At 38.3% G+C, this 11,489-nt stretch overlaps 1 protein-coding gene across 2 annotated transcripts; it reads right to left on the reverse strand.

The window, feature by feature from the left end:
* Positions 1-34: 34 nt before the first annotated feature.
* On the reverse strand, positions 35-11,435 carry Syn2 (Syntrophin-like 2). Of its 2 annotated transcripts, none has more exons than XM_070657267.1 (11): positions 11,123-11,435; positions 10,523-10,784; positions 6,039-6,143; positions 5,708-5,906; positions 5,077-5,202; positions 4,835-4,996; positions 4,577-4,761; positions 4,312-4,470; positions 3,980-4,204; positions 3,708-3,911; positions 35-3,553 (listed from the first exon to the last, which is right to left on the reverse strand). In XM_070657267.1, exons 2-11 carry the CDS (start codon positions 10,583-10,585, stop codon positions 3,446-3,448), a joined length of 1,536 nt encoding a protein of 511 aa, XP_070513368.1. In that variant the 5' UTR covers positions 10,586-10,784; positions 11,123-11,435; the 3' UTR covers positions 35-3,445. The 2 variants fall into 2 exon arrangements, with proteins under 2 accessions (XP_070513368.1, XP_070513369.1); XM_070657268.1 differs by having other exon boundaries at positions 5,708-5,903; positions 11,123-11,434.
* Between the last annotated feature and the right edge of the window lie 54 nt (positions 11,436-11,489).

The following is an 11,489-nucleotide window of genomic DNA, read 5'->3' on the forward strand; positions in this document are numbered from 1 at the left end:
CCAGGATGAACATCGGGCATCGACAGAGCAACGTTTGAGTAAATATCCTTTTTTAATTATATTAACCTTATCAACGTAATAATTTTTTTTTTTTATTTCTTTAACTAATCTTATTATTCAAAAAATAATTAATTAAAGAATTATTGAAAGGAAAAGAAAAAGAATATAGATCATTATATCATTGAATTAAAGCTCTTTAAAAAATCTAATTAAAACCGCGTGCAAAAATTATATTTAAAATAGATTTTCATTTTATGCATATCGTCGCATCGAATCGTAAAGTTACGTGTTCTTTTATTTTTTCTTTTTTTATTAAGGCAACAAAGTTATGATGAAATATTATAATAAATTAAAGATCTGCGAAAGGAATAATTAAAAAAGGACGCGCCCGGTTTGTAACTTCTAACAATGATATATTTTGGAACATATTGTCAATGGGGGATATAGACATTATAATAGATAAACTATATTTCGAAATTTAAGATTCCGATGGTGAATGTTAGCCGGGGTCGCAAATTCGCTCTTCCATCCCATACAAGCATGCGTAAAGACAAAAACAAAATTTAAAAAATCTCAAAAAAAAAATCTTACATACAAATGTGAAGACACAATCGACAGGACTCGGAATCCGCGAACACTCGCCGAAAGAAAATAGTTGAATATTCACAGCGAGTTTGTAGGCAAAGTACGTCGCGAGTGTATAGCAAAGTACAATTACTTTTCTTAATTTGTTTAACTTATGAAATAAGCTGAATTAGGAAAGTGAAGATTTCGAAAAGAGATATATATATATATCTTTAAACGGATACGAAGACGATCCACGAGTTAACAGTAGTCGCAAAAACTTTTATTCCTATACAATTTAATCTGAATAAAAGGACTTTTATTTTAATAAATATAAGGAAAATTTAATCGATTCGCTTATCGATTCAGAATATAGTATTATTATACTGATTCAATGGGGTTCAACGATCCATTAGTTTTAGAACAACCTGTAGTTTCGACAAGTGATTATAAGCTTGATCTGATTTGAACTTCAGATCTTCTCCAGCTCTATTTCATTCTTGCTTAATCAACTTACTTATATAGAATAATTGTGCAGTTTTTGACAAGTCTCTCAAGTTTAAGCACAGAGAACGCACGATGACTATTATAAATTGCCGAGAAAAGGAAACGGTCCTTTAACATCATTAAATATTAAAAGCTTAGTAAATTAAACATCTTAATAAGTTAAAAAATTAAATATTACATCGATGGACGATTCAGAATGTAAAAAAAAAAATCATTATATGACAAAAACTGTATGAATTTAAAATCATAAAACAATGACTAGATCGCTAATATCGCTCTGTACTTAAATTTAAGATCGGATATCGTTAATTCTTATTTTACATTACTACGATATACGATTATATCGATCGTGAAAAAAAAAACGTTCAGAGATAGGTATCCTTTTACATGATAAACGTTCATACAACGACGATAACAAATTCGAGAATACGGTGGTTCTTTTCGTCCGAGTGTCTCGCTCCCGCGGTCGGAGAGACGAGCGATAATTAGATGCCTTGATCGTAAATATCACGTAAAAGACCCTGACGTTTTGTAGACTAGAAAAGTATTAATCGGCATTAAATACGCTGCGATACAACAGAAGCGCGGACCTTTCTTTTATGTTTTCTTTATGTTACTTTGTAGGCACTTTCTACGAGTAACCGGAGACTCTGGAAACGCGTAATGAAAATCAAAACGTCTCCTCTGACATTAAAATTAGTTCACATCATCTCTATGCGACGCAACGTCGTCGTTCGTCTTACACTTAGGAAATTAAAATATAAATTAGGCGAGCGTTGAAAAACGTGTAATATTTTGTAAATCGCTATTGCGTGCATGCGCACACGAGAATCATACTTTTTTTTCTTATCTTGTATTACTGTATACAATTCTCTTATCGTATGTATATATATATATATTTGTGTGTATATATATAACTCCTACTCTCTCATTATTTCTCTCTAGTTGTTCGTTCATTAAAGATTTATTGCTTTAAATATAATTGCGAATCAATGCAAGATAGTCACACAATAAACAGTGTTGTCTATATCGCTATAGCTAGTGATTGGAAAGAGATAATTGATATATTTAAAGACACTATAGATCTGTCGAGCTGTCGAAACATGACATTTATATATTCATTACGTATCAAATAATCTTCCCGCACATTCTTTCACAATCAGAGTTATTCATATAGATGAACTTTCGCGGATAGTACGTTACACGATTTGTAGAATATAACTATTGCATCTAGTACAGGGAAGTACAGCTAACAGTTACAAATATTTCAATAACTGTAGCTCGATACTAAATCCATGCTTCTTAATTTGTAAAACTTATTGCCCCCATCGATAATACTGCATCGATAAACAAACTATTTCCAAGTCCGACATTATAATATTTCAGTGAGCCACCTAATTATAGATTTATAATTATTGCTGTAAAAGCAATTATTTGTTTGACGTTTTGTCGGATGGACGAGTATTATTTCTGTCAATTCAATTACATACTTTAAAGCATTTCTTTAATGTTGCAAATTAGAAATATTTTTTTTTTCGAAATGCAACAACTTTTATTCTTTTTTATAAATACTCTAAATGTATGAATATGTAATACGATTCTCCTCATTGAGAAACGGAAAGTTGATGCCTCCATTAATTTAGCTACTTCTTGTTCGTGGTCTTTAAGGCACCTGATATATGTATGGTACGCAATACAATATGTAAATATACATATATACTTTGTTATAATTAAGAAATTAATTGGCATATTAAATTAAAAATGAAAAACCTATTATGAATATATATAAATTAAAATTATTATCTTGAAATTTAAGATAAATTATATTACAAGAGTACAATTTAATTGTAAGATATATAAAACAATATTACTGAACAATATAATTAAAATGTACATAAAAAATTAATTACAAGCACACACGATGCATACTTGAGATTACCTATTCTTAAAAAAAATTCAAAAACGATTAAATATATGTAGCAAAAGCAGATAATATAATCGTATCGTAATCGGGCAATCATTCGCAAATGCATACTGCCGATCCTACAAACTTACGAGAATTCTTATCTAGATGCGCACAATACGATAATAGCCGTTAGATTCATATATTATATTCATATATATATACTAGTGAAATTGGCTTTTGGTAGGATGAGTGGAGTATATAGTACCGCGTGGTGATTTTTATATGTAAATGATAAAAATACCTTTTGGATATATTGACTAGTTTCTGTCTCCTCGCTGTTCTTCTCTTGTTTCTTCCAGCAACTTTCCAATGCACGCACTCGGTCTAATCCGCACAATGATGATAAAACACAAAATAATCGTCGGTATTTCGTCGGCAATAACGTTATTATATCTATATTATATCCCTTTACGGAGTGGTCGACGTTAAAAACGTAGGATCTACCGCGGCTACCTTCGCGGTAAGAAACGCATGCATACAGAACAATAAGTTTTGTAACTGGGAACACTCCAATTCCTGTCGAAACATACACAAAGCGTGAATACATATTTTTCTACATATATATAAAAAATGAAAGGTGAAAAATTGAATGCAACATTAACTAAAAAAAAATTTTTTAAGAAATATGTTGCAATGCATCTTTCAGCTTCGTTAAAAAATTTATGTTTACCTTCGTTTCGATAGCGATGCTATCTAGTTCTTGGAAATGTAATTTAAGCCTACTTTTACCATCGTCGCTGGACCCTCTCAATTGAGAAAATTTATAACGCCATACAATCTCGCCGATTCCTTCATACGACAACGTAAATCCTTGAGTCCATTCTAACGTTAAACCTGCGCTTCTGCTATTGAAAGTTACCGGGAAAGTTTTACTCTGTAACGAGGAAAAAAGGACATTAGAAAAGAACGACATTAAAAATACTTTGCAGAAACATAATGTACCTTTAAATGAGTAACAGCTGAACATATGGCGGTGTGCCACGCCGCTTCAACACGTAGAAGTTCTTGTCTAGTTTCAACGCTCAAATAACGCGGCGGTTTACCCGGACTCTGCGCCAAAAAACAATGTTGTCGCTCGTCCACATTTTCCGATTCGCGCATAACGCGGAACATCGTTTGGTATACTTTAAAAGTTAACGCGCATCGAGACCAGTCGCCTATGTTGCACTAAAAATGGCAATAAGAGCGATTTAAATCGACAATTACATTTCGAATAAACCAACAATTTTAAAAGGCAAAAATAAATAAAATTAAACGTACGAATTGATACATACAGGAGGTGTCTCAAATAACAATAGGTCCGGTCCTTTTAATGCCAGGAATCTCGGTCTGTAACTCTGCCACGGTTGATTACTATTGCTCACTGCCTCATTAACCCAGCCCATGTATTCTATGCGTTCACCGACCCCGAAATTACGATTGTACAATTTCATCTGAAATTGAATTCCATCTAATCATTAAATAGTTTAATTATTGAAACAATTAAATACCACGTAGAAAACAGGCAAGATAATATTACAGTTACATTATTTGTATCACCTGCAAATGCGTCAGTCCTGTAATGTTATCAGTTATATATTTTAACCATTGGCTGAGAATAGCGCTATCGTCGCAGTGTATTACTCCCGTACGTGCCCCGTTAAGTCCTCTTACTTCAAATGCATTTCTCCTTAATTTGTCAGTGCCAAATATGTACCTCGTCACGTATGCCATCATTAATGGAACTGAAAAATACCACGTTTATTTAAATCACAAGTAATATATTTTGAATTCATAAAAGAAAGTATTATATAATACCTGTGATTACGTCCACCCATCTTTTATATTGCATTGAACTGGAAGATGCATTGGAACTTTGACGGCTATGGCTGCATCTGGGACTACCCCCTTGCCTGTTAGGCGATATCCATCCATCTTCTGTTGTACCATTGGCAACGTTATCCAGCTTTTCTTCTTTTTCTGTTGATAAGAATCAATCAATATATGAGATGCATATCCTCATTGTTACGTTTTTGCGATAATATATAATATTCCAGTACCATTTTTCTGTAGAAATGGCTTGGCTGCTCGATAATGTTTGACCGTTAAAACTACTATATCACCGGCATTCCTCAAAATATTGACGGCGTCGTCGTGGTTGCACGCCGTGATATATTCGCCGTTCACTAAAAAAATTATAACAGATTAATTGAATTATTTAATAAACAAAGAATCGTACGTGATAAATTTTTATGGTTTCGAATATATAGAGTAGAGATAAAGTCAATATTTGCTTCAATAAGAACAGGCATTGGCACAGTTGAAATCGATACTCATTAACTGTATATAGTGCCGTTGAACTATCGTAAAAGTGTCGACTGTCGTGCAACTGCAATCGGTGAAAATAACGAGAAACAAATATTAATAGAAGATATCTTACTTTTATAACTCTTATTAGCAAAGTATAATTTACACAGAAATATCATTAAACTTAAAGAATTCAGGCAAGATTAAAAAATGTTTTTTTTTTCTTTTTTTCTAATTAACCAATAAAAAGTAAAAAGATACTTTAAGCAACGTACAAAAGTATACACATGATACATTAAATAAACTGTAAAAGATATCTCAAATTGGTAAAAAAGAATTAATAAGGATCCGTAGATTAATGTGAAAATTTTTTGTTGAAAATACCTTTGATAATTGCGTCTCCTACGAATAGCTGGCCGCACTGATCAGCAGCTTGACCCTTATAAATTCTCGATATGAGTACTGGAAGCTTGTGTTCCGCTCCACCCTTTATGCTCAGTCCTAAACCGCCGACCTTTTGCCTGGTAATTTGCACCATGCGTTCTTTAGCGTCCAGAGGTGGCTTATTGTGATTCGCTGCCTGCTAAAATATATTCTTGTCTTTGACACGTTTTTCACAGGCGTCCATAATCGATAAAGCATCACGCCGGCAAGACGTATAAGCGTTATTCGTTCGGGAAATATATGATAATACGATTATCAAAAGGCACTCTACCTCAAGATCCTCTCGTTGAAGCTTCAATACCTCCATAGACAAGTGCAGACGCATCGGCACGGGTTTGCTTTTCCCATCGCTAACCGTCACCATCCCCGTTCGTACCTGTCGAGAATAAAATCCAATTGACAAAAGTTACTTGCCGTGAAATTGCTATTTTATTCGCTTAAAATGTTAAAAGAAAAAAGAAAATAAAATATGCGTTTATATCTAAGAGCGGAGCTATACGAAGTGCAGTTTTATCAAATTAAGACCAATTATCGGTTGATTTTATTATTAGACAAATTCGTTCAGCTTATCACGTTCGATTAAAGACGCTCTATATAACCATTTTTAATTGAAATTGTATAAAAACTAACATATTAAACAATCTTTCAAATACTATCTTTCCTATTTTAACTCTGTGCAAAAAGCAGTTTGCATTTGCAGCAGGAAATTGAAGTAGAAAGAGCAAGACCCGGCGGGATTGCAAAGAGAAGGAATAAAAAGTTATTTTAGAGTTCTCAGAAGCAAATGCACTCCGCGCAGAGGCAAGCGCGGAGATTAAAGGAAAAAGACGTTGCCGTTAACGCCGATAACGATAACGAGCTATGCCAATATTGATTGACTAAACCGTGTAAAGTCATTGTACGGCCGTAGCATGCATTTATGCATGAGAAAGTATTTCGATAAATTTTCTTAATTGAATATCCGTATTCATTGAGCGACGATCGTCCCTAATTACTCCAAATGGCATTAGCGTTATTATGTTATTTTCCCGTTCGTTGCCCAGCGGAACGACACGTTCACCCCTGTTAGTTAACCCGCAAGACCGCAATAGATCGCTTTAAATTAATTCATATTTGTCAATTTATCGTGCGGCTCGAGAAACAGCCGCCACTCCACGTCCCCGTGATTTGAATACATCCGCTAGGATTTCCCCATCTCGGTGACAACTCCGTTGTGCTCTTTGTTCAAATAATCGATTTTTCCTTTTCTCAATACGCGAACGAAGGCCCTTTAAATTATTCGCTCGCAATCTGACTCCGGTTATACTCTTTCTCCTCCGTTGATGACAACTATAAGTGATGGCAGGAAAAATAACTAAATGATTAAGGAAGCTAGCGTTCGCAGACGTATCGTTACTTGACGGGATTTCAACGAGGCATCATTCGTTAATGTTCTTCAATCCCAAATAGAATTCCGTAAGAACGTCAATGGTGAAGAGACTCTCACGCGAGAATCGTCAGTTTTGTCATCGAATTAATAATTATTATGCGTGCGCCAACGTTTCGCTTTAAATAAATATTAAAACGCGAAGATAATAAGGTAATACAAAGTGTATAATATACCGGGGAAGGAAGAGCGTTCGTTTCACGTAAATTTATTTCATGGGAATTTAATATGCCATGAATATGAAAAAGTGATTTCGAAGGTATCCGCGAAAAAGAGTAAAGTAAATCTATGCTTCACGGCGAACGGATCGATTTCGCTCGTGTCAAAGAAAATTGCACTAGATTGGCCCCGAATACGTTCCGAAAAAGACGCTAAATTCGTCAATTTGGCGTAGCGTGTATATAGTGTTAATTGGAAACGTGGCCGATAAACGAGAGATTTTCGAATCATTAAATCGGCCAAACGGGACACGGGAGATCTATTTTAACCAAATTATGTACCGTATTTTTAGCGAAGCGCCCGCAGTAAATTCATCATTTATCATCGTTAACAATTCATCCGTTCCAATTAATCCGGGGGCTAATTAATTATTACCGGAAACGCTGAAGCGTCAACGCTCCATCGAAGTGTATAAAAACCAGTCAATAACTTTTCGCGAGACAGAAATAAATTTTTATGAAATCCATAAAATAAACTTTTCTTCCTCTACGCCTAGCTACATATTTTTAAAACAATCGTAAGTTTAATCTCTCGTTACTACTGTATGCGCGTCCTTCTTAATTGCAAATGTTAATTTTACATTTCGCGCAAAAATTAATGGCAAAGAGAAGTTTGACTGCAATCTCGGCAAAAACCCTTTTTTTTTTTTCGCGCCATACATTTTCCTTGCAGATTCACGTTGCGTGCGATATTATCAGTTTTGCGTTTCTCTCATTACAGCAATTTTCCTACAGTAACAAATGATTAGAAAGTGCAATGCGAAAATGATCGACGTTCGTGCCCTTCTCTTTCTCGCGCGGCGAAACAAACGCGCGACACTCGTTATAAGACGAGAACTTTGCCGCGACGTGACAAACTGTTATCGCCCTCGCGTAAAACGAACTGGGTGACAAAATCGCAATGTTCCCAAGAAGATAAAAGCGAACTCCGTAACGTGACGCGCCGCGCCGCAATATCGCCGCCTATATAAATTTATAATCCAAAAGTACGCGATACGACGTTACTCGTTATTAACGCAGAAGTAATTAAACATACCGTACCGCGACACGGGGATATCGATCTCGTCCGCGAAGTTGTGTTAAACGATGCAGACACCGAACTGCCAATTTGGGGTATGCGGGAGCATTTATCAAAGCTCGTGATAAGGCTCATTTCTGCGAAGACATCAATTAAGCGCTATTCGAGGTTTTCCAGGCCATAAAACGCAGCATATAGGATCGCAGCGGTATTAAAGCGTCGAAAGAGCCAATTTCGACGCATAGGGGCATTTCTGTCTAACGAGCGTTCGTTAAAGTTAGCAAGGATTTAACCGATTCTCTCGGCTCTCTCCGGTTATACATTTAGAAAAGGGGACGTGGAGTCGCTTAAACTTCACTTATCTTTAACTAGCGTTTATGGGAACGGCTCACGGGTCGATTCTACCAATGTCGGTCAGCACTTTTCTATCAATATCGATCCTGCAGTTTATCGCATCCTATATCTATATCGCAGTCGCTACAATTTAGAAGGAAATTGGTGAGGCCGCAATTGATTTTGTGGAAGAGACCGTGGAAGCGAGCGCGAGGCTATCCCCCCGTTATTTTCAGACAATTGGCGAACTGTCGGTCGTCCGCGAAAGATTAACGGCGTTAATGTCGCGCGATTGGAAAAACATTTCGTGCACCTGTAGCGTCGGGAATTTCATCGGGAATGACCGGGGGATGATGTACGCGCGGGATACATCAAGGGACGATGGCCCGCAAATTTTCCAAATCCGAACAGCGTTTCTTCCGTTTGTGCGCGCGAACAGCGCGACTCTCATCCGATTAACTTCTAAAAACACGATGAAATGTTAAAATCCATTCATCCATTTGCATTTTGAATCACGGGGAATGTGTCCCGTTTTACGTGTAGTGCGAGATAACAGTTATTTGTGTAATGAAGAGGAATTGGTATTTAAAAATTGAATCTGTTTTTCTTTGTTTTTTTTTTCCCCGAAGGCGCTACGAATTTTAAGCTGAGCCCTTTCTTTCCCGGCGTTAAATTATCTTCGCCCGAATGACCGATGGATCCAAACGTATCCTCCTAATTATGGGAAATTCCGATGGTATTGCTTCATCAGTATGCACGCGTGTATCTACGCCGGGAACGACGGTGGTAATGAGACCGTCGCGAATTACATGCAACGCGACCCGTCTAAATTGCACCACGCTCGCATACACGGCTCTTTTGACCTTTCATCCGCTTTTATCGTATGCAAAAACACCCAGGCCCTCGGTTCATGTATCGTGCCTAGCGGTAAATGCCGTCGTGACTATGATAGACGGTAACGTTGACTGAAAACCTTCGAAAACTGAAAACGTAAAACACTAGATAGACACGAACGAAATTAAATAACATGTAAACGCGTATAAATATGTTACATTACATATGTTAGAGCAGTAACATATTAATTAATGAGTCACCTGAAAAATTGGAAAAACCAGGTGGCTTCATTTTAATTTACTTTTCCAAGAACTAAAAATAATGTAATATTTCTTTTAACGCGGTAATATAATTTGATTGTAGCTTTGGTCAACGTTTAAACATTAAAAAAAATACAATAAAATGTATGACTAATTTTTGTTAAAAGAAAGAAAAAAAAAAAAAAAAAAAACGAGTCTCTCTGGCTTTCGCTTGATCCTTCAATTAAACAGATACGCGTTCGGTTCTTACAAGCGCCTACAAGCTCTATCGATCGGAGGATCTCAACCCAATCCTTAGGGAGTAGTTGCCAAGTTAATTCCAAGGCGGTTTCTCGATTCATTTCGTCCGAGGTGTTCGATAAGCCGAATACACGGGGGGGCGTCCAGGAATATCCGGCGCACATCTGCGCCACATAGCGAGCAGAGTTTCCCCGACCGGGATTATGCACGCGTGCTGCATCTCAAGCATGCGGATGAGTGCGAATACGAATACAGATGCATTATTGATCATCGAAGATCGACAAAGGGAGACAGAGAGAGGGAGAGAAAGAGAAAGAGAGATACAGATTTGTGCGTGAAAAATAAAATACAGATAAAGAAAGGCAGATATCAGAGAAAGACCGGAATTGAATCCAGTCGCTTCTGATTCTCAGAGCAAGTTCGTACCTTCAGCTTTTGGTCAATCTTCTCCTCGATCGGAGTGCTCATCTTCGTCGCGTTGATTCTCATTATTCTCGCGAGCGATTAGTGAGGTGACGGCACCTTGGGCCCGGCGTAGCCTCGAGGACTTAATCGGTTGTCGCTGGCCTCGACGTAGAGGCTGGTGACGGCCACCCCCGGTGACATCGGCAGGTGCCTTCCCGTCGGCGGCTTCCTGGTGAGTCACTCTTCGCGACGACGACGGCGACGTCCCTTCATGGCACGGGCTCTACCTGCGAGAAATAACCGCGCCGGACATTAGACAACGAAGTTAGACGCTCACCTTAGCTGGCGAAAGAAGGTTGGATTCGCGATCGGCCGGTTTTCAGTCTCCGCGAGTTCTCGCGCCGAACCTTTTCTAGGAAGCGGCCTCGAGAGCTCGGACGCCACGATGCCGTGGGTTCGCGAGCGGAACGCACGGCATCGGAGCCACTCGGAAGAGGCCTGGAAACAGTCGAAACTCGCGACAGATAATTCCTGCCGGAGAAAGAATCGTTTCCCCCGAGGAAGTATGCCTAGTTTTCGAAGCCTCTCTTCGTGCTCTACCGTTATCGCTCCTCGGCAAACCTACCGGTTCGATCATTTCTCCCCAGAGCTCCCAAACGATCTTCGGGTTCAATCCCTCGGCTAGGCCGGAACGACGACCGCGGGAGCGAAGTGAACTGGTCCCGGGCGGCGAGATTGGGCGAAAGAAACCTCCCGTAGGCCCTTCCGACGTCTCGCAGTTCCTATCTAAGTGACGTGACCGAGTGGCCGGCGCGAACCGTGGCGGATGTGCGGCCCAGACGGCGGAAATAAGACGAGAAATGCTCTGAGAGAGCGGACGCGAAAAGCACCGAGCTGCTGCCGAGCTGCCGGCGCACACACGTATCGCGCGAACTGGCTCGCCAAGCTGGCTGAAAGTCGCGGCGGACGCGCATCGATTTACGCGGGG

Source organism: Cardiocondyla obscurior, linkage group LG05, assembly GCF_019399895.1.
Source record: "Cardiocondyla obscurior isolate alpha-2009 linkage group LG05, Cobs3.1, whole genome shotgun sequence".
Lineage (NCBI taxonomy): Eukaryota > Metazoa > Arthropoda > Insecta > Hymenoptera > Formicidae > Cardiocondyla > Cardiocondyla obscurior.